The sequence below is a fragment of the Netta rufina genome (assembly GCF_964035555.1).
Source record: "Netta rufina genome assembly, chromosome: 15".
Lineage (NCBI taxonomy): Eukaryota > Metazoa > Chordata > Aves > Anseriformes > Anatidae > Netta > Netta rufina.
In genome coordinates, this window is record NC_140138.1 from 7074768 (window position 1) to 7097956 (window position 23189).

At 53.8% G+C, this 23189-nt stretch overlaps 1 protein-coding gene across 1 annotated transcript; it reads right to left on the reverse strand.

Moving 5' to 3' along the window:
• Positions 1-418: 418 nt before the first annotated feature.
• NAA60 (N-alpha-acetyltransferase 60, NatF catalytic subunit) lies at positions 419-23066 on the reverse strand. The gene is made up of 7 exons (XM_084295743.1): positions 22933-23066; positions 11232-11347; positions 8699-8828; positions 7292-7388; positions 4736-4970; positions 3697-3882; positions 419-3236 (listed from the first exon to the last, which is right to left on the reverse strand). Exons 2-6 carry the CDS (start codon positions 11339-11341, stop codon positions 3726-3728), a joined length of 729 nt encoding a protein of 242 aa, XP_084151869.1. The 5' UTR covers positions 11342-11347; positions 22933-23066; the 3' UTR covers positions 419-3236; positions 3697-3725.
• Positions 23067-23189: the final 123 nt, after the last annotated feature.

The following is a 23189-nucleotide window of genomic DNA, read 5'->3' on the forward strand; positions in this document are numbered from 1 at the left end:
GCGCTGCGTGGTCCCGACCTGTGGAGCAGGATCTGCGCCGCAACCGCTGCTGAGTCAGCTCAGCCCTGGGTGAGAGCCGGGCAGCCCCAGGCAGGAGGGAGGCAGCGCTGCCTCCACCAGCAGCCGCTCCCCTGCCAGGCAGAGCAGGCAGAGGGGCTGCGGCGTCCTCCCAGGGCTGTGGTGGGAGCACCCGGCTTGCCCTGGGCCTGAGCTGTGCTCAGCCAGCCCTGGGGACGGTCCCAGCAGCACCCAGTAAGGCCCCGTTCGGGTGCTTGCCAGCCCCTGGCCTGGTGGTGCCCAGCAAGAGGCAGCCTGAGAAGGGGCCGCGTGGTCACCTCGCCTCCGCTGAGCACGGGGTCAGGGGACGGGGCCTGAGCAGCTGAGGCGAGGCAGGAACCTGCATGAAGTGACAGACAACTCGCAAAAGAGGGTTGGTTTAATTGAAGACATTTAGAGAGAGGCTGACAGTAGCAGCACGATGCTCTTCAATAAATAACGGGCTGTGAGGCAGGGCCGTGACTGACACCTCAGGACAGGGTGACAGGGGAACAAGACGCACAGACCAGTCACCAGTCCCCGGGGACGTGCTCGACGGCAGCAGAGGAGTGAGGGCGTGTGGGGGGCAGGATACAGTGGGGTGGGGGAGCGCCAGGCCCAGGCCCCCAGGAGCGATGCAGAGCTTCATTCTGGGACAGAGAAAGCAAGTGCCAAAGAGCCAGGAGCTTCAGTTGCTAAAACCCCTACAAACCAATAGAAATGTTTAGGTAAATAAGAAAAAAAAATAAAGGTGGTGACCCAAAGGAGGGTTCCAGGGTGCCTCAGTGAGGAGAGACTGTGGGAGCCATCCCCCAAATCCCCTGCCCACGGGAGGTGGGCACAGCAAGGGGCGGTGGCTGCGGAGGGGACTGGGGGTGGCCAAAGCCCCCCCAGCCAGGGCCACACAGCCCCGGGAGCTGGGGGCAGGGGGCGTGGGGCACAACGGGAGCCCCCTGCGGTGCAGGAGCAGCTCGGGGGAGCTGGTGGCGGTGCAGCAGGGCCCCATCCCGTGAAGCAGCCACCTCACCGTGGGCTGTGCTGGGCTCGGGTCCTGCGCTGCTGCGGCACGCACAGAACCTGTGCCCAGGTCACGGTCCCGCTGTGCCCCAGCCCCGGGGCCGCTCACCTCCCTGCCCCAGCAGACGCCTCAGGGGCTGCACCACGGCTGAAGCCACCAGCACCAGCCCAGCTCATCCTGCAGCTCCCTGCCCCAGAGCTCTTTTTACATGTTTTCCCTATGTCTGCCACAAAATCAAGCCTCTCCGGCCCTGCACTGCCTGCTGCATTTCGCCCAGCGCAGCCTGACCTCACGGCACTGCCTGCATCGCTGAACTGACACAGAATGAGGAGCAGGGGCTGAAAGGGGCCTCCGGAGTGCACCGGGTCGACAGCCTCAGAGTGAGGCCCGTGAAAAGCTCAGAGCAGGTTCCCACTGCTGGACGAGCCCAACAGACAGAGGGTCTCCACACTGCACTGTTCTCATCCCAACAGCTTTCTGCTATCACCCCGTCCTTGAGCCAAACCCAGTCTAGCAAGCAGCTCCTCCCCACAGCACAGCCTTCCACTTCCCCAAAATGCCACCCTTGCAGCCCGTGGGGCCTGCCAAACGCTTCCTGCAGCCAGGAAGGCCAGCGGGCGAGCTGTGCCCCGTGGGGCGTTCTGTGCGGGGGCATCGGGCTGAGGCAGAGCCCCCCGAGCAGTGCTCAGCGCTGAGCTGCTCCCGGCCTCCTGCAGGAATCTCCTCCGGGAACCACCTGCAGCAAGCTCTCCTCCTGCACCCTGCTCCTCTTTTACTCCCATTTTAGGGGCTTACGAACACCAAACTGACTCTGTACCGTCACACAGACTGGCAGATCTTACCGCTTTCTCTCCCCCTCGGTCTCACACTGCCCCAGATCACGGCTCAGCCCCTCTCCCTGCCCACACATTCTGCCTGCTGCAGCTCACGCTGCCTTTGCTTAAGCCCCAGTTTCAAAACTGGCATGCAAGAGGGGAGGGAGGAATGCGGTGCTGAGCAGGGAGCGAGCCTCAGGTGGGGAAGGGGAGCAGGAACCCCTGCACCTGGGGGACGGGCACTGGCTCAGCTGCAGCAACTCCCCCCTAAAAAGCCAAGCGCTTGCTCCCTGTGCTCTGAGGTGCAGGAAGGGCCCTGGCCTGGCTGCAGCACACGGGGACCCTGGGGCTCTCCCCGCAGGCTGGAAGTTACATGCTGGTGAGCCCAGAGCCAGCCTGGCCTGGCTCCGAGGCCCCGCAGAGCCGCAGGGAGGGCGGCCGAGGGCACAGCCCCATGGCCATGCCCACAAAGTGCAGCCTCGGGCATGCCAGCGAGCAGCCGTGGGGGCTTTTCTCCAAGAGAAGAGCTGGAGTGGTCTGCGTGCAGCTCCCACACCCGCGGCCCTGCAGGAGCACAACCCAAGGCCAAGGGAGGATGCAGGCAGGGGAAGAGAAGGGCTCTGGCTGCAGCAGGGGCTCCCCAGCCCCAGGCCCCTCCTCTGCAAAGTTCCAACTCAGACAGAGGCAGAAGGATCTATACAGTATAATATATTTCACTATGAAATAGCAATTTCATTCCCTGCCTTCTACTTGGTGCATCCTGAATTAGGTGCTTCTTTTTTACGCCATGCCCGAGGGCTGGGCTCGTTTCTCAGGCGAGGCACGTGCCCTCCCTGCCGCCCCTGCCAGGGGCAGGAAGCGGGGCCCAGAAGCAGCCGCCCAGCTCCCCACTTCCCCCTCCACCGGGGCAGACTGTGGCTGCTGGCATCGGGGGCCTGCCAGGGTGCTTACAGCTCACGGAGGAGGTTGCCCAGTGCAGATTCATCGCCCTCCTTCGCACGGCCTGCTGGGGCTGCGGCACAGAAGCAGCAACCGAAGCCCTCCACGTCATGTGTACGAGTACAAACAAACCGTCCAGAGGAAGGGACGTGGCACGGGCAGTGCGGCACGCACACAGCGGTGATGCAGAAGGGCCTGGGCCCCGCCAGCTGCCTCACGCCAGAGCCAGGCCGGCCCGGGCAGCGCTCGCAGCCCCCAGCCCACGGGGGCAGGTCGGGGCTGCAGCCGGTCGAGCGCGAAGTCTGCAAAATCTTGGTCAATCTGTGGAATAAGGAGTCCTTTCCGGGGGGCTGGGTCACTGACCAAGAGCCATCATCTCTGGAATCAGTGCGGAGCCGGATGGTTCGGGAGGTGGAAGAAGAACAATCCTACAGGAAGACAGAGAGGGCAACTGTCTTAGGGAAACCAGTCATTACAAGTCTCACAGGGTACCAGAGAGACACTGATCTGCAGACGTTTTGTCAGAAACGTGCAAATTGGCTGTCAGTTATTGTGCTCAGACACCGTGTTGGGAAATATCGAGGACTCGGTTGTTCCGGGTCTTTCAAGCTGGTCTGACAGAGCTGGGAAAAAGGCCAGAGACAGCAGGGACAAGCTGGATCTGCTGTAAGAGTCTGGGCTCAAGTAAACAAGATCAGAGTTCAAATTCCCTTCAAATGCAACCAGCACCAGCTCAGCTACCAGCTGGAGGCCAGAGCGCAGCGATGCCCAGGATGCCTCACCCAGCAGCTTGCACAGCAGCTGCCTGCAGGGCTCTCGGCTGCCCCCAACAGCAGCCAGGCACATCGCTGCTGCTGGCAGAGCAGGGAGCTTCCCCCCGGTACCTACCTTTGGTTTTCGTACAGCTGCTGAGCAAGTCACATCGTCCGGCTGTATTCAATGCCGCTCTTGGCAGAAATGCCAGACCACGGCAGAAGGCTGCAGAGAAGGCTCTGGGCTTGTCGATATATCCTCTGGGGAATTGAGCACGGGCTCAGACTGGCTAGTGTTGATCCAATGTGCTGTAGGTAGTCAGTGGACAGCAGTTAAGGACGTTTATAACCTAACTTCAAAATAACTTAAAGCACTCTGTGGACTAGCACTTGCTCAAGAGACCCTACGACACAGCGAAGGCTGCTCTGCTCAGATATTTAGACAGATCTGCTCCTCACATTGCTCTACTGCTCCTTTCTACCAAAAGCAGGCCTACCTCACACCATAAAAGAAGGCAATTTGGGAGCGCTGGCCCCAACTTGTGTGGAAATACTTCATTGGAGCAGTTGCCATAGTTCCTTTGCACTCCACAGCAAGTTACTGTGGGGGCTGCAATCCACGCACCTGCACTGAGAGATCTGGACTGTTTAGCTACACCTAGGAAAGGTCAAGTTTCTTTTCCATGATCCAGCAGCCTGAAACAAACTCCCAAATTCAGTTTGAGAGCAGCCTGCACCAGAGCACCCAGAGGCCAGGCCAGAGACACAGGGCATCCTAAGCAACAGGAAGCAAGACCAAGGGCTTTTCTGCCACGCTGCTGGCCAAATCCCACAGTGCACATCCAAAGCTTGCCTTGCACGTTGGCTTAACACGAGCATTTCTCCATCACAGGCAAACTTGCTCCAACTTCATTTACCACACTACACTGCCTCCTTGAACCGTTCCCAGAGGATCTGGGGAAGTCTAGGCACAAGTGGGTCACTGTCAAATCTGTCTAACATTGCCTTCCTCCTGGCTTCAGGGAAATCAGCTCGGTTAAGCTCACAACAGAGCAGGCACCAGTCCCCACGTATAGCCAGCTCACGCTTTGCTAGATTGCCATTTTAACCCTAAAACATGTTTTGGTGTCTGCTTTGCATGCTTCACTGGCAACTAGGCTGCAGGTAAAGGATATAAGATTGTCCAGGGCGGATGCCCACCGTTGATGTACAGGACGTAGGTGAAGCCATCTTTGAGGACCCCTCTTATGGAATAGTAATAGGGCAGATAGTGGTGCTGCTTAAAGTCTCTGTTTTCGTAGAAGTTTATTGCTGTGTTGTTAGTGGTGAGGACGTGCAGGTAGATGGCTTTGCAGTGATCTTGGGCAGTTGTTGATATATGGTCTTTTAAGCTTTCAAGCAAGAGAGAACCTGTTGAAGGAAGGAACAGCAGAATTACACAGCGTAGCTGCTTGCTAAGGGACAGCACGGGGCTTCAAAGCTCCCAGCTGAGATCTCGAGCACCCAGCAGCTCAGCAGCAATTGCTGCCCACATTCGAGGACCCCAGATCCCACTCATTCCCCAGAGCTTCACACGGGCATTAAACAGGACAGTGCTCCGTGGCTTTAATATGAGCCTCACCTCAGCTATGAGCACAGTTTCGCAGAACAGGTTTATAAAGGCAGAAATGTTTCTGATTCAATAACCACAAAGATAAGTCAGGCACAGAAACCTGCCAATGATACTCATCCCCAGGCAAGCAGCTCTTGGCTTTGGGTAAGGCCAGTGAGTCATTTTCAGTGCTATCAGTCCCATCATGTTTATTTTAGAGCCATTTAAAACAGCAGAGTCAAAGCAGGACTTTACAAGCAGGTTATGGCGTTGTGTCTACTGAATTCAAATTAAAATAAAAGAATTGGCAGGATTTTAAGTCCCCTTCTTAGGAGAAGAGGTGAGGCACAGTCTCACTCAACCTGACTTTGCCACAGCCACTAGCCAGCAGGGGAAGAGCAGAGCAGGGCCCAGAGGATACCCCAGCCACGGAAGACTGGCCCTGGAGGTTCATCCAGGCACGGCCCGAAGGACCCGCAGAACCTGCAGGGCTAACTTCCTCCGTCAGGTGCAGCAGAAATCCTTTAGCTAATACAAGCACACAGATTAGATTTACGCTGCTGTTTCACAATCCCCAGGGCACAGATGATTTTCGGCAGGGCCCACAGGGTTTTGGAGCAGAAGTCAACAGCAGCGACCCTATGGTTACGTGAGACTTAGCAGGAGTTTCTATCAGCCAAGTACAAAAAGACACTTGGAGACCTCAACAGGAGGACGGCTTGATTTTGTTATGAGATATGCCACTCATGACTCACAGTAACCCAACTGCCCTCTGGTTTAAGAATAGCAGAGAACCAAAGTCTTCCAATGTCTGCCGGAGAAAATTCAGAGATTTAATGCTTAAAAGTGTGCCTGGGCTGAAAAGCCTCCTGAGTGAAAGACTGAAGCTTCAAACACAAGTAGAAAAACACTTGAAAAGGGAGAGGTCTCAGAAAAAGCAGCAGCAGGAAGCTTTTTTAGGTTGTTTTGCTACAGATGCAAGTCCAAAGATCTTCAGAAAGCATAGCGACTTGCTACCTAGATCTAATGGATACAGGAAATGCTGATACTGAAAGGAGAAAACTCTAGCAACATGGAGCTGAAAAAAATAGGATTTGGAAACTGGGACTCAAAACAGCCACAGTTTTACAGAACAGAAGACCCCCTTACTAACTTTTGAACATTATTCCATGCATTTTCTTCTGTGTACAGAAAATTTAGACAAAGCAGCATTTCAATTTAAGTTTTAAATGCAGCAGTCCCACTGATGTCTCTTCTAGTCACTTTTTAACGCATCACATCAGTTTGTACCTTTCTAAACATGAGTGGGGAAGAAGGGAGGACTCGAGGAAAAGAAGCTGATACCTGTACCCACTGAAGAGACTCCAGGTGTGCAACTGGGTCATCCTGCCAAACCTGGGCTACTCCCTTTTGCAGATCAAAGATGCAGATCATGCTTGAAATTGCAGCAGCAGGGCACTTATTTGATGACAAAACACATCCTGCTCTAAACGGAGCTGGGCCCCTTCTGCCTGCAGGTTTCCAAATGGCTGCAGAATTGCTGTGTGTTGCAGCAGGCACTCAGAGCTCACCTTTATGTGCACTTGACAGACTAAAGCAGGTCTGAGTTACGCTCTTTTCCCAGTCCATCTTTCCCTAATCATCTGTTCTATTTAAGTTACAAGTTTACGAGCAGCTACTTTTCTGCCTCAGGTACCAGGCTTCTGACATCTGTGGAAGAAAAGCAGAAGGCAGGGAGTACACGCTCCCCTTTTGTCCCTACCAGACAGGCTTCAAACCCTGCTCCAGGATGAGTGACAAAGTACGAGGACTTCTCAGCCCCGGCAGCTTTTCTCAGACTCTTGGCGCAGACAGCAGCAGGAGTGCAACTTTTGGGTGTGCTCAGCTGTCCCCTGGGAACGAGAGGGACTGCACTCTGCAGAACCATTTGTACATTGTGCTGTTACACCAACAAAAACTTCTCAGTGTACCTGCACTACCAGCACAAGGGGGATGTGAGAGCATCACCTTAACTGCCGGGACAAGTCACAGACAAGTTTGTCTCAGAAGGGAATTGGAGTTGCACGGTGCAGCTCTTTAGTCCAGTAGTCACGTGTAGCAAGTAGGACAGCAACAGAACTGTCACGTAGCAGCATCTTACCTATTCCATGTTTCCTGAACTCCTTCACCACTCCAAGACTTAGGATGTAAGCAACTTGAGTGTCCACAGGAAAACTGGAAGCTAGGATGTCTCCATCCTGGGTAGAGATATGACAAGTTATTTAGTAAGATATGTGGGGAGGCAGAGGAGAAAGCAAGAATCCTGCACTGGAACACCTGAAAACAAGGCTTTAGCAGGAATTTTCCCTTCAGTGAGGAGTCCTAGCTGAAGCTTCTGGGGAAGGCGGTGGGGAGAAAAATGAAATGAGCACGGTCCTCTAGGTGGTATTCCTGCTTCCCTATCATCCTTCCGATTGCAGAGCACACATCATGATGTTTCCTTACTATATACGTTATGTCTCTAAGCCCACAAATACCTGCACTCTTCACCAAGAAGGATTCAAACTGCCATTTTTGGAGTTATGCACCAGTGTCTAGATCAATTCCCTGTAGCTTATCAGGGATAGTCTTTATTGCCTGCATTCTCAGTCTGAGCTGTAGTGCCGTGGAGGACAAGAAACATGCTCCACAGTCCCAGTTGCTTAGAACAGTACCTGAACACGCCCCTGGCTTTCAGTTTGGCTAGAACAAGAGCCTTTTGTTAGAGTTGCTGAAGACAGTTTGACTTTGGGTAGCTCTGAGGTGAAGCCAGATAGCTTAGAGTGAAGAGACCAGTGCCACTCAGCGCTCCTGGTTCCTACCAGTGTGTCCTGGTTTCAGTTAGGACACAGTTAATTTTCTTCCTAGTAGCTGGTAGAATGCTATGTTTTGGATTTTTTTAAGCCACTCTCCTGTGTTGTTCTCCCTGCCATAACCTAGGGGGTCTTTTATCTCACTGTCTTCAGTGACCACCTCTTCTTCAGCACTCTGACCGTACCGTGCTGTCTCTCCTGACCTCCAAACTGTCATCCCTGTGGCCTGAAATTCCTGCAGACTGGCCACCTCTGTTTTGTGTTCAAGACAGCGACAGCGAACGAAGGACACTCGCTGCTGCAGGAAGTCACAGCTCTCAGGAGTGACTCAGTACAGCTAAGGAAGGTCATGCCTTGCATAAGAGAGGAGCAGGTACACAGACCTCAGCCATTAACACTGACCAGGCACACTGAAAACAGGCTGGTAAAAGAATTATTAAAGTGGCTTTTAGTCTACGACTGCATTACCTGATCCCTCCACGCAGCACATCAGGCAGCAGGAACAGGCTTTCTGGTAACGGGCTGCTCAGCAGCCCATGTTCAAACACATCCCACCACCCCTGCTTCATTAGCTGGAAATCAGCACGTTCTTGCTTTTTCACAATTAACTCCCGACAGCTCCTGAGCAGAGGCGGGAAAACTACCCCAAACAGGCCCCATCCCAATTAAGCACATCAAGAAGCGAGGTATCTTGTACCGAAGCAGAGTCCTCCTACCTCTTTATGCACCTTTGTTCTGCTCTTGATCTCTGCTACTATCATTCCCACGATGGAGCCTCTGTATGTGGCTGCGAGGGAAAAGAACTTCTTGTTGGAAGTGATATCTCGGTACCATGAGTCAGGGTACCTGGGAAGGAAGGAAGAACAGGAACATTTGGAGAACAGATCCCACAGGAGCAGCCAACATTGCACTCCACTTCAAACAAGCAGCAGCATCTTTAAGTGCCAGTCACTGGAACCGCAAGCCAATTTTACACAAGACTGAGGGAGGGAAGCTGAAAGGTCTGTGTTCTGCAGGGAAATGTAGTCAAGGAGCTTTGGACTGACACATGGCTGAGCTCTTTCTATGCTATAAGCTTAACTTACTCCATAAATTCTGGGCCAGTACGTTATCTACCTTTCCTGACTTAACTGCTGTATGGTACCATGAAACAAACTGCTGTTGTACCCCATTTGGCAGCACGCTTTTTTCCCCCAGTTGCACTTAAGAAGCCACGGAGGTTGCTCCTGCCACGGTCTGCTGCCTTGCTAAGACAAACTTTCATTTTGTATTCATTGCCCAGAGCCTTCGCTTCCATCATTGCAGCAATATCTCCTCCTTCCATGGCACTGCCAGCAGCTTCTCATCAGGAAGGTGCTTTGTGCAGCCTGTGTCTCACAAGGGCTTACATTCACCTCAGCATCACCACTGCTTCAGGTCTGCTGTGGGACAGCCCAAACAATAAAAATGAAAATGCAAGTGGGCTGCGTCCAGCCAAGCAGGAGACAACAGAGCGGGACAAAGCAGAGGACAGCTCTCCTTTAGATCTACAGAAATGCCTACTATAAAATTATTTATCCTGACAGAATATATTTGATAAAAAATCTGTGAGGCCTTTGCCACTTAGTTTTGCACAAGTTTCCTCTGTCCAGAGGTTTGGGCTCAACAAGAGCCCACTTCAGAGGGTGCAAATGGCCCTGTGAGCTGGGGACAGCACAGCATGCCGCTGCAGGAGAAAAAGGGACCCCAGGCACACAGCAAGCACTGTCTGGTCTCCTCCTGGGACATTCAGAGCAACACCCTGTAGGAACAGGAGCTCCTTGTTGGTTTGGTTCACTCTGAGAACACTCTCCTGGCACACACTCAGGAACACACCTTCACTCCACAAGCACAGAGACACTGTTTCTTCCTGCAGGTACGATCCTTTCCCATGTCTTACAGTCTTTCCCAAGAAGCTGATCCACCCCCTTAGTGACAATGCCCATTGTAGTGGGTTTACGTGGCAAGGTTTTGGTAGCAGGGAGCCATAGGGGTGGTTTCTGTGAGAAAGATCTAGAAGCTGCCCCATGTTTGGGAAGGGCCCCATTGTTTTCCAGATCCGAGCCAATAAGCGATGTTGTTTTTCGCCTCTGTGAGAGCATATTTAAGACAGGGAAAAAACGCTGCGCCACACAGCAGCCGGGAGAGTGAGAGGAGTGAGGAACAGCCTTGCGCCAAGGTCAGTGTAGAGGGAGGGGGAGAGGTGCTCCAGGCGCCGGAGCAGAAGTCCCCTGCGGCCTGTGGTGAGGACCATGGTGAAGCAGGATGTCCCCCTGCAGCCCATGGAGTACCACGGTGGAGCAGGGTTCCATGCTGCAGCCCGTGGAGGAGACCACGGTGGAGCAGGTGGCCCTGCACCGACGGAGGCTGCCGCCTGTGGAAGACCCCTGCCGGAGCAGATTCCGGGCCGGACCTGTAGCCCGTGGAGAGGAGCCCACGCAGGAGCAGGTGACCTGGCAGGAGCTGCTGCCCGTAGGGGAGCCAGGTTGGAGCAGTTTTCTCCTGAGGGATGGACCCCGTGGTACGGACCCGTATCTGGAGCAGTTCTGGAAGAGCTGCTGCCTGTGGGAAGCCCACGCCGGATCAGTTCATCAAGGACTGCATCCCGTGGGTGGGACCCCACAGCACAGGGGACGAGAGTGACCGAGAAGGAGCGGCAGAGAAGAAGTGCTGTAGACTGACCATAACCCCCATTCCCCGTTCCCCTGCGCCGCTCGGGGGGAGGAGGTGGAAGAGGGTGGATGGGGGGGGAAGGTGCTTTTGGTTTTTTTTTTTCTTCGTTTTCTCACTTCTCTCGCTTGTTAGTTGTAGGCAATAAATCTTACTATCTCCTTATGCCGAGTGTGTTTTGCCCGTTACAATAATTATTGCGTGATTTTCTCGTCCTTATCTTAATCCTTGAGCCCTTTTCACATATTTTCTCCCCATTCCTCTTTGAGGAGGGGGAGTGAGAGAGCGGCTGTGGTGGAGCTCGGCTGCCCACTCGAGCGGTTCCTGCCAACGGCTGCGTTCTGAACTTTCAGATGCTGTTGGGGCTCTGAAGGACAGGCAACAGCAGCTCCTGAACAGGGACACCACCACAGCACGTAGAAGGGTCAGGAGGCACTGCTGTCATAGCAGCAGCCCAGATGGCTGCAGAGCCCTCAGTCTCCGTTCTGAGCTGGAGCAGCACAGCCCCACACCCCGTGTTTCTAGATCCCCGCCACCTCGTACCCACGACCAGGAACGTACTCGATTGGGAACCAGTCACCACAGAGCTGTTTCACCGTGTCTATGTCATCGTGGCAGAGAAGACGCAGGTTTACGTCAGAAAGTGCAGTCGGAGGCACCTCCTCTGTCATTCACGCCTGCAAGAGAAGAAAGCACGTTAGGTTTGACCAGACAGCTCCGACTCGGCTTCAGGCTGGCATCTGTGCACAGGCAGCTCCCGGTACCAAGGGAATTCTCTTCCGAGCAGAACAGGTTCAAAAGAGCTGAAGCAAACTGTGGCATCACCAGCTCGAGCAGCGACCAGGACCCCTGGTGCCGAGAGGCCGGGCGCAGCTCACTGCTCACTTCGTGTCCTGGCACAGCCTGCCAGCACCACGATGGCCACACAGGTGACAGCTGCGGTGACAAGCACGGGGCAGGCTGCTGATGCTGGTGAGAAGGAGCACGTGGCACAACCCAGACCAGAAGAGCAGAGAGGGACGCTGCATTGAATGCAGCCAGGAGCATGCCAAGCGTGCCTTCCAACGCGTGGAGCTCTTCCAATCTCTGTACGGGATCAACATTTTGTCAAAACAAACTTAAACAAAGAGCTTAAAAAGGAAGCACTACTAGAAGAACATCTACAAAGTCCCCTTACACAATCCTCTGATCTCCACTTCACATGTAAGTAGGGCTTTTAGATTCTTTTCTACATTTTTTTTGTTTTAATAACTTCTGCTGGAGAAATGGGACAGTTTCCCCTCGTTGCTATGCACTACAGCTCCCCGGGTGCTGGCTCTGCAGCCCAGCAGAGCACGTTCAAACACAGAAATCCCCAAAGTCCTTCACCACAGTATGGCCACAGCCCTGCTAACCATGCACAGGACGCTTCCAATGTCCTCAGACCTCTTTAAAAAGCTATCAGATAGGAAGAAGGAGGCTGTAAGTGGCAGCAAAAGCATGTACAGCATGAATGAAGACCAGAGCTTGAGAACACGCCTTAGGACAAAGCCCCAGAGGGCCAGCAGAGGCAGGGCAGGGCACAATTCACTCCGCAGCCATCCACCTGCAGCTTTCTCAGCCTCATTCCAGCCCTCCTAGTGCCAGGTCAAAGAACAGGCCAGGATGTAAAGAAAAATATACCCATGGTTTAATCAGATTTCTTTTTCCTTTATTTTCTTCCACAAATTTTAGGAGGTCCAAATCTTGGTTTTGAAAGGCTGAGTTATAAGGAGAAAGCTGCACGAGTGCACTCCCTGCTGTAGGAAGGGACGCTCAGCTCTCCGGTGCTCTTGCTTTGAGGCTCGGGGACTTGAGAAGGAACCGATTTCAGCAGGCTCCTGCTGGGCTGGCTCTGCCCTTTGAGCAGCTTCCTTTAAAAATCCCATCAGCTCCGCAATACTGCAGGACAGGCTCCGGGCTGGGAAAAAGGAGAGCACAGGAGCAGAGCAGCTCCAGCCATGGCGAGGCCCCAGGCCCCCGCTGTCGCTCCGCATGCAGGCACGCGGGTTTGCACCAGCAGCGCTCCTCTTGCTCGTAAATCTTCTAATTCCTGAGAGGTTTCGATGCTCCTATAAGTCAACGCCCTTTCTCAGCCAACCGTTTAAAAATAGTCTCAGCACTGACAAACTGGAGCTAAACGAACACCCATGAGAGCAGCGGATTGTCGATACTGAGCAGGAAAGGCAGGCACCTCGGAGCAGCCGCTGCAGGAGAGGCAGGGCCGGCACAGGACACGTTTCTGCAAGGATCAGTTCGTGTTTATCTAATGTTGTATTCTTCAAGAGCTAGGCGGGCATCGTGCATTGTCCTGGAGCTGAAGCCAGCTTTAAAAAAGCCAGACAAAGCCACGAGCACCCTGCTGAGCGGGGTAACTCCCCTCCCAGCACCAGGCGTGCGAGCACGGACTCGCTCCGTCCTCTGTGCATCGCACGCCCAAACCTGGGTGCTTTACACATTTGAAGAAAATTTAAATGCAAGAAAATACAAGGCCCCTGCCTGGCACCGCGTGTTTCACAAATACCCAGGTGAACACTCGAGACCCAAGCCCTGTCCCTCCACACAGCCCCGTGGCACACTGGTGTTAGCAGAGCCCGGAGCAGTGCGGAGTCCAGAAGCAGAACCGACACAAACCGTTTGTCAGCCCCACACGTGTTCGGCGCCACCCTGAGAATGCGCTGGATCTCTCAGCTTTGCATCAGATGAGAATTGCTTTTCCCTGTCTACCCATTTAAAGCCAGATCTAAAACTGCCAAGCCTGCCTGCTTCCAAAGGCTGCTCCAAAGGGAAACTCCAACGCGCCACACATGCACAGGAGGGCACGGTGCCTTCTGGTTACGTGCAGCAGAAAAGGCTTTGTGAGAGCCCAGAGCCCCAGCCCCAGCCCCAAATCAGGCCTGTTTTGGGCAACTGTGCAGAAAAACAGCTTGTAAGACTCACGCTTTAAGAATTGCCTTTCCAAGCTAGTTTTCTGGGTTAAGACACCTCCTCCTGTGGGCTGCACTGGCAGAGGCCAGGCTTTATAACAGCACTGGAGCCAGCTCCGTTACGCTACCTGCTGCACCAGCAAAGAGCTCTTCAGGGCAGAGAGCAGGAAATCTACAGACTACGCTGCAGAACTGTGGATTATAACAGGGATCTCTGTGGAAACCTGCAGTTAACAGCTCACTAGAAACCTACTGCCAGGTCTTCTGTAGACACAGTGCCAGAAGGAGCTTTATGGCAGCACCAAGAGCCGCCCACCTGTCTGGCTGCCTCGGGGAGGACGTAGGGCAGGAGCACAAAAAAAAGCAGGTGTTTGAGATGGTGCTTTAGGCACGGCTTGGTGCCCACAGTGAGAATGAAAAGTTAGCAAAAGGTTTAAGAAAATACAGGTGCGAAGCTGTAGGGGAGATGTGGAAGCAAGCTAGGATGCCATTTTGGGGGCAGGCGAAGCGAGGCACAGCAGCAGTCATCATGGCCAAATAGAACTGATTTAAATGGTATTTTATCTCACAGGGAATGTTTGCCTGCAGAGACAAACAGTTCCTACAGGTTCACAGCACCACCTTGCAGCAGTCCCACTGCTAAGATGTCCAGCGACCTACCAAAAGTTGCTGTAGGGCTCCAAGGCCCTTCTGGCCATGGCACTCTGCAGCCATGCAGCTCGTTAGCAGCGTTCAAGGATGACAGTTAATGGGAGTGACCAAGTGTGGAGAACAGGACACACTGCCACCACGGAGATCATCAAAACCATTTATCCCAGGAGGTTTTTCAGTCTTTCTAACCACTACTATTTGCAAACAAAAATAATAAGTTCATTTAGAGATATAAAAAGTGTGAGCATGCAGGACTTCGAGGGGTGAGGAACCATTTGGATGGCACAAAGAGGCCAGGAGCTAGAGGGCAGCTAAGGTGGCCTGCAGCACAGGCAGGCAGGGCGGAAAGCTGAAGGAGGGAAGCGGAACATCAGCACTGCCAGCACTGCTGAAACAGGCTGGGCCACGGCGGGCAACGAGCCTGCCATCCACGAGGAAAAGTAAAGGCAATTTAGTGGAAAGCACAGAATTTCACAGGACAAGGATTTTGTGGCAACCCACTGAATGTGAAGTGGCCCACGTTTTGTGGCCAATCACTTTGGAATACACGGAGCCTTGTGTCCTCACGCCAGCCAGCTAAGAGGCAACTATTTGCCTCTAGTTAGTGCCTCGTAAACTAAGATCCCACAGGCATGAATGCAGAAAGAAATAACCTATGCCATGAAGGTATCCAGCACAAAAAGCACTTAACTACCATTGGATTTTCAAGAGACCTTTGGGCACTCTGTCTTCAACAGCAATGGCACAGAACACCCCCACAAAAACCTACACTGTTTTTAGCCATAGAAAATAGTAGGCCAGAAAAGGGGCTCACTCAACGTCCTTTCAAAAAGGCAAAATCAATCATATTTCAGGCACTCTCACATGTGCTTTACAACTAGTTCATAGAGCGATTACTGAAGCTGCCTCCAAACCTGTAGCTCACTGGTACACGAGCTAGCAAGTTGGCACTTGGCAAAGATAAAATCAGCCACGACAGCACAAAGCAGCTAAGAGCAGTAGAGAGAAAGGTCGCTCGCTCTCAGTGCTGGGAGAAAGGAGAGCAGCTGGAATTAGAGACAGCAAACAATCAGAAATGCTTCTGCACTCCCCAGATTTGCAGCAAGTCGTGGAAGAAAACAAAGAGAAAGTTGTGAGATTAATGATGCACAAGTGGCCGTGACATGGGAGTGACACCACTTAGACTAATGACAGAGGAACTCCAAATCCTCACGCATAAGCTGATTACCAGCTCCGACAGCGTTTCATAATCATTATTATTTTTTGGCCTTGTCTGAAGCACCTACTGTCTGTAATCACAGGCAGGCCACACGATCACTGCTCCTGCTGCAGCCGGCAGTCTCCGTGGACTGCAGGCAGGACACCAGCTGGGTGCCTTTGTGTCTTGGGAGCACTCGAAGATAGGTTTGGTTTGCACACAGCTCTCAAGAAACTGGGAAAATTTGTAGTGGGCACCTGCAGGGAAGAAGAACACCTGCTTTAACCATTAAGAACTTAGATATTCAGGAACTACTGCCCACACAGGGAAAAACACTTAGACCAAGTCACATGAAGAGACAGCTACTGGGAAGGACGTGCCCAGAAAATGGTTTATGAGGAAGAAACAACCTGTGCCAAAACCCAGAGCCTGCCCACGCCAGACTCGAAGCATTTCTGTATGTGCAGGGCAGGGCCTCCAACACAGGCATGCAGGATGTGAACGCTGTGCCACGCCAGGCACCACAGCATCAGCCCCTCTGTGCCCTTTAGATGCTGCTGGGGTAGTTCAAACATTTTCAGTAGCAGCTTCTTGCCAAGCTAACCACGTGCTGCCAGCCGCGGGGACCCCCTGCGTTTGGGCATGCCGTTCTCTGCCCTCTCAGGGAGCTTGTGGCTTCTAAGGAGCTCTGGAGCTACCCCAGAAGACAAAGATGGGCAGGGAAAGCAGGAGGTGGGAGATGCATCCATGGGCTTTGTGCTGTGAAGATATCAGCGCCAGTGAGCATCCTTCCTCCTGCTGCAGATGTGAGGATGGAACCGCCCCCAACTCTGCTGGGAAGGGTGCCACAGCTGGGCACGGAGCAGGTGAGACCAAGGATCTGAGCAATGTGCCAGCACACAAAGTCTTTCAATCCACAGAGAAGTCCCAGGTTTTCTTGCCACGCAGAAAAGTGAGGTTACAACGAAGCACCTGACAGTAAGGTGAGGCAGAAATTCACTCACGTGGCATATCGTTGTACATCCCCAGCACAACCATTAGAGCTGCTCCCAGAATTTATTTCTAAGTCCCTCCTTTCCTATCTCCCATTAGGGAGAACTTGAGATCACAACAGCAGCACAATTAGAGCAGCGAAACACTTGAGTGAAAATAAAACCTCACCCACATTTGCTGGCAACATCCCGCCCTAAGAGCTGGCAGGATATGACTGTGCCAAGAGAAGCTCCACCTGTAAGCACCACTTCTAGAGCCAGCTTGGTTTTACAGGACAAAGGCGTGTTGGAATTATGAAGGAAAAAGCCAACATCAGTGTTAAAGGCACCTCTAGGTATCAGCTATTTATCTACTGCAACACCAAGACACCGAGTGCTGACCTCTGAGGCCATGCAGTGGCTGCTGCAAGGCAAAGCGCTTCAGCCCCATGCAGGTCATCAGAGGAGATCCGATCCATTTTGGAAACCCGCAGTGACATTGCCTCCTTTCTTTTAATAACTTTTTCTCAGGTGTCAGCCTGTGTTCAGGTGACGGCCACAGCCTGGGACTGCTGCAGCTGACCTGATGCTCTGCCTCTCTGCCTCACCGGGCTTTGACCAAAGGCTTTGAGCATCTGTAGCAGTCTTCTGCCTTACTTCACTGAGTCAAACTGCAAAACGTTACCTCTAAACCCCAGATCTAAGAGAGCAATTTTGGCCTTGTATGCGTTGGACAGCTGCAGAGGAACCCGTCATATTCTCAGTAACATTTGGCAGCAACGGGAATAGGATGAACAGAAATAGTAAGTACATTAAATAAACAAGCTGACTTAACGTGCAATTAAAATTAAAGCAGAGTGTAAGATCCAAAGCTACTACTTAAAAACAACGTCATGCACATTCGGCAGCGGTAAGTCCTAGCTTTAATGAACTGAAGGTCAGCATTTCACACCTCTGTCCAAAAAGCAGCAGAGCATTCAGCTTCCAGCAGCAGCCCAGGGGATGGGCAGGACCCCGAGCTACCAGCGCCCACCCAGCGCTCCGAGGGGCGTGTGGGCACCGACCTATTTGCACCACCAGCACCTCCAGCTCCCACCATGCAGGAGCAGGTCTCAGTTTGAGTTTAGCTTAGAATCAGTGCTCCAAATTCAACAGGGAGCTCAAATGCAAGATAAAGCTCGATGCTTACTCGAATTTGGCAAAAAGCTGCTTAAATGCTTTTGAAAATCCCTCAAGCAGCTCCACACCTTCAAAGCCTGGCCAGGCGATCTGACACGTTAAGATTTCTCCTGTTCAGCACTATGGGACAGGCTTTAACACTGATTCTGCCTCATGCATCCCACACACATGGCTTGGATTTGAACAACGAAAAACCTTAAGATGCCATTTTTGTGAATTTTTACTTGGATTTCCACTTCCGTCCAGATAAGCTCATGAAAATCCCAAATAAAAAATTTATGCCATGGAAACGTGTGCAGCAGCAGACCAGAGCTGGGTTTCCCTGCCTGGAAAGGCAAGGGCTGGATTTCCTTGCCCTGGAGGTGCCGCCCCAGTAAGGGCAGCAAACCCTCATTTGGGACTGCGTGGACAGCCCCCAGGGCCCAGCAATGAGCCTTCCAGGGAAACAGAACACAAAGTGTTTAGGGACATCTGGCATCCTCCCTCGCTTGCAAACAAACAGGAGGTGGCAAAGCCTGGGTGAAATTGCAAGAGGTGCTCAAAATGCAGGGCAGGAGCATGTGAGCTGTGGCCGAGCACTGCAGCGCCCAAACCAGACCCAGACTCGGGAGCTCGGGGGCTCCGTCTCTCTGCCCCGCACCATCTGGCACAGGGGATTTGGTTTCCATTAAACCATTCAATCTGAAGCAGCCAAAGGTCTAATTCCAGCAAAGAAGTAAAGATTTCCCTTCTGCATTTCATTTTAAGCTTGCTGCGTTTTTAGGTTACCGGTCTCGCAGGGAGCGTTCCACCCAGATACCCCTGTAACTGAGCTCCTTTTATTTAATACAACGGAACCGCGGCCGGATTGGAAGAGATGATGAATTCATTACCAAGAATGTCAAAGAGGTGCTTCTAGGACTTAAGTCAACTTTAACAAAGCAAGAGGAACCAACATTTGAAAAAAAATAAAGTATTTGGTTTGATACCTAGCTCCTGCTTCTTCTGGTCAAAGAATAATAATAATAAAAAAAAAGGTTGGAAGGCCCCTCTGGAGGGCATCAGGCTCGACCCAGCCTGGGTCAGGTCACCCAGCACCACGGGACGGCTCCTCTCGCCACGTGCAGAGGGCACCCGAGGACAGCCCTGCTCCCCTAGCACCCACAGGACACGCTGACAAGGCTGAAGCGCTACAGGAGGAGCCCCTGCAGATTTTTCAGGGGCTCTGCCTTCCAGCCACAGAGAAGCGTTTGAGAAATACAGGCCTGTGTGAATAAAAACGATTTTCAGCCTTGAAATTGGCTCTCTGGGACCTATTAACGCTTACCAGTGCTGCGTCTCTGATTACCAACCAGGCAAGGTGAGGAAAACACTGCAGTGTGCCCACCACGTGGATCTCTTCTGTTCCTGCTTTGGGAAGAGATCAAACTCAGGCAGTAAGAGCTCGCTGCAGACATTCCTGCGTCTGGCAGGAAAATAAAAAGCCCCCAGCTCTGTGTCCCTGGAGCACACCCATGCCTTCAGAATGAAAACCCTGGGAATTAAACACGCTGCCTGGGATCCCAGCGTGGGCACATCCCCTGGGCAGTCGCCACTTGGTGCTTTCACCTTGTGCTCCTGCTTCTGCTCCTTCCAGGAACCACGTTGGGGCTCACTGAGGACAAGCGATGAGGGAGCTGCAGGAGATGTGGCTCTCCTCGCTCCCAGCACGTTAGGCAAAGCATTGGAGCTCAGCGCTCACAGGCAGGTAGCACGGTGGAAATGTCACCTCCTCTCTCGTGTCCTTCACATCCTACGGGGTTGTTCCCCAAAACTGCCAGCACTTACTTGCCTAAATTAGCAGAAGCAAGCAAGGCTGTTTTAATGGGAAAAGTAGGACAAAACCATGGATTTTATGTCTCGGTCTGAAAGTAATATCATCATCTGGCTGGAGCAGGCTCTGATGACATCCTGCCACGGGAGTCCGTGACTCCTTTGGATCTTGGTGTTACATTTTTCTTTGGTTTCTGTCAGAACCAAAAGCAGCGAGCCCGAAAGCTCTTCGCAGACACCTTGTGACCCAGCTGCACGCACCAGCTCAAGACTTGGCGCTTCTCATTTCGGCTCCTTTAGCAGCAACCTCCTCCTGTGCACAGAGCTGATCCCGGTTAGCTTTCCCCACAAACCCCCTGGGCTTTCACATCTCCAATTCAGGCCGTCAGCCCAGCACCCAGCACACAGACCCCACCTGCCTCAGAAACAACAAGCCAGCAAGAACGTCTTGGACAGAGAGCTGCGGTTATCTCAGCACCACGGAGACCGGAGGGCAGCCTTGGTTTTAGAGAACACAACTGTGCCAGTGAGCCCTCAGGCTCCCTGCAAAAACGAAAGATTTCTGTCTGCCTGAGCCAGCCCAGCACAGGCAGGAGTGCCACCCGCAGCACCCTGCCAGCCCAGCCTCAGCACCAAAATCCTGCAGGCGTCGTTTTAAGGAACACATTTGCCCCTCGCCCCCTGCTCTGCCCAGAGCGAGGCGCACACCACAGGACCTGGAGCCAAGCGCACGGGATCACTGCAGCCACCAGCTGGCCTCCTGCCGAGAAGGACACGAATTTGACACAGACTGCGAAAGAGGCTGTTAAGAGAGGAGAAGGCAAAACGTCGTGCTAGCTGCGCAGCAAGCAGCAGTTACCTGAAATGAGAGCACTCACTGTTAGGGAATTCCTTTTATATCCGTATCCCCGGTCCTCTGGGCTCCCAAGGTCTGCTCCGTCAGCCTCCCTGCAGAACAAACACGAGCCTCCCACTCGCCTTCTGGGTTGCTCCCTGACCCTGCAGCTCAGGCTGTGGCACTGAAGCTGGAGATTTCACGTGAGCCGGTACCCATGTAAGGTGTCTCTGAAGCACACTGCAAAAGGCACAGCTTCCCGCTGCCCCAGATAGAGCCATTCCTCTGGGGAACGGCGAGCAAGAACCGCTAAGAGGGTTCTGCTGGTAAATCTCTCCCTGGTAAGACGCGGCAGAGAAAATCTGCTTTGTGGCAGCAGCACTGCAGGGAGCTCCAGCCAAAGGGTCACAACAGAAGCTCGGGAGAGGAGACCCCACGCCTTGCACACATGGAGCACGGCACGGTTCCAGCAGGCAGCTGCTCCTCCGGAACACGAGGAACCCCAGGCAGCTCCTCACACACGCGGGCCCGCTGCCATTTCAGGCTTAGCATAAACAGCTCCACACAAGATGTACGTAGTGACTAAAAAAGCCAGAAAAATCAGCCTAGCGGAGAGCAAACACGGGGAGAGGGAATTTCGAGCCTGCCTCCATTTCCCAGCCGCTGTCCTCATTACCACGCTGTCGGCAAAACCCAGTCACTGCCTACGCCAGCACAGGAGACACTAGCAACCAACTTCGTAGGGGTTGAAAAAGATATTCCTTCCCTAGCTGGCAGACAAACTCCCTAAATTTGTTCTTCTCCGTGATCTTGTACTTAAAAGCTGCTTTTCTTCTCCTTCCTCGGTGTTTTCCAGTGTGAGAAAAAAAAACTTCCAGCGTTTTCAGCTAAGGCTGGAAAGCTGACCGGCTCCAGCTCTACCTCTCTGCTGGGAGGAGAGTGTGGGTGGGAGCAGGCGGTGCGAGACACGAAACTCTTTGTGCCACCCGCAGCCAGCAGCGAGCACAAGGAGAGCAGAGCTGTGACGGCTTCAGGATCAGCTCCGTGAGGCGCTGCCAGGGGAGTTCCCCTGCCACACACCCTGCCAGGTACCCACACCCAGGCTGTCAGGAGGGCCAGCACCCCCTGCAGGGGTTTCTCCAGCTCCTGCCCGCTTCACGGTGCTGGGAGCAGCCGGGGCAGAGCAGAGGAAAAGAGGAGGAGGAGGAGGAAGGCTCCTGGGCTCCCACACAGGCAGCCGGCAGAGCCCTGTCAGACCATGCTGGCCTAACACCACTAAAAGCTGCCCCTGTGCACGTAAAGATCATCCTTCCTGGGGAAGAAACAGCACCAGGCAGGGAAGTACTCAAGCAAATAAATACACGTGGTGAGCTGAAGACTCGCTAAGCTTCCAGCTACAAAGGACCGGTTTCCTGATTTCCACCCGCAGCTCCCCCAGGGTTTCACACCATCCGAGGCTGGCACCAGGAGACGCGGTGACACCCCTCTGGGCTAGGAAACCCCTCTGTTTTAAGAGAGCGTCCCTAGAACAGCAGTTTCTCTGCTCCTTGCCCATTACTCAGACGCGTGAAGGCACCTGGCTGTGCACACACCAAGCAACCAGCTGAGAGACAACAGTGGGTTCAGAGAACAACACGGTGTGGCAGGACAGGGCACGTTCCTTTACTGCTGCCAGGCACGTAACAACTAATTAAAGCACCAATTTCCGAGACGTAGCAGAGCTGCTTTTCTGCCCTACGCATTAAAACCACCTCCTGTAGCAGCCTGGTGCTGGGCACTCCCCAGCATTGCAGCGAGGAGCATGAGGCCGCCCCAGTGTCCTCTTGCGAGTGAAGGCAGCCCATGCTCCAGTCCCTGCACACTGCGAGTCTTTTTTATTATTATATTATTACTATTTGCATTTAAAATATCATCACTTCTTAGAAATCTCTTACAGCTTATTCATACACTCAAGTGGCTTACTTAAAAAAAGAAAACAAACAAAACAACAACAAAAAGGAAACAAAACCCAGGTGCTGGCACGCCCAAAGCGTTACCAGAAGCATTCTCTTTAAAAGCTTTTAAAGAAAAGAAGTCACGGGGGTGAAACGGAGAGCACACTGAGAAAGGAAATAAATCCAGCATGAATTCTTAACGAAGAGGCACTCCCAGCTATAAAACGTTCATAAAAACCGAGATGGGAGAACGGATGAACTGCCGTGCATCATCCTGCTGGTGGTACTTTGGGGCAGGGCACGGGCTCTCGGGACAACCAAACCCGAAGCTGCCCATAGCTGCGGGCAACCCCCGGTGCCACAGGACCGATACAACAGCAGAGCAGTCTGTAGGGTGGCAGACACAAGGAACGGGAGCTGGAAAAAGGCAAACGCTTCCAGTTTGTGCTGGTAATAGTGATGGAAAACCCACGCCCGGTGCGTGCCCAGCGCCCCGAGCACCTCGGATCGCAGCACAGGGATCCGGGCAGCGGCCGGGCCCTTTGACAGCCCCGTGCGGCCACCAGCGGGGAGCCGGGCCCTGAGCACCTCGAGGCCGTCCTCGGGATCCCAGCCGGCTGCGGGGGAGCCGACAGCCGCGGGGGGCCGCCACAGAACGCCGAGCGCCTGAGGTGAGGCCCGCGGCTGGGCCCGCCGGTCCCTCCCGCACTCCCCCCCCCCCCCCACACAAACCGGGGTCCCGGCCGGGTCCCTCTCACCTCGGGGGGGCGCGGGGCGCGCTGCAGGCGGGGGGGGGGGCGGCACCGGGCGCTCAGCGCATGGCGAGAGGAGGAGGAGGAGGAGGAGGAGGAGGAGGAGGAGGAGGAGGAGGAGGAGGAGGAGGAGGAGGCGGCGGCGGCTGAGGCCGGGCCCGCGGCGGGCACCCACCGGCGGCCGCTGCTCTTCCGCGGGCACCGCGCAACAACGCGCGGCCCCATTGGCTGCCGCCGCCGCGTCAGGCGCAGGCGCGGCACGC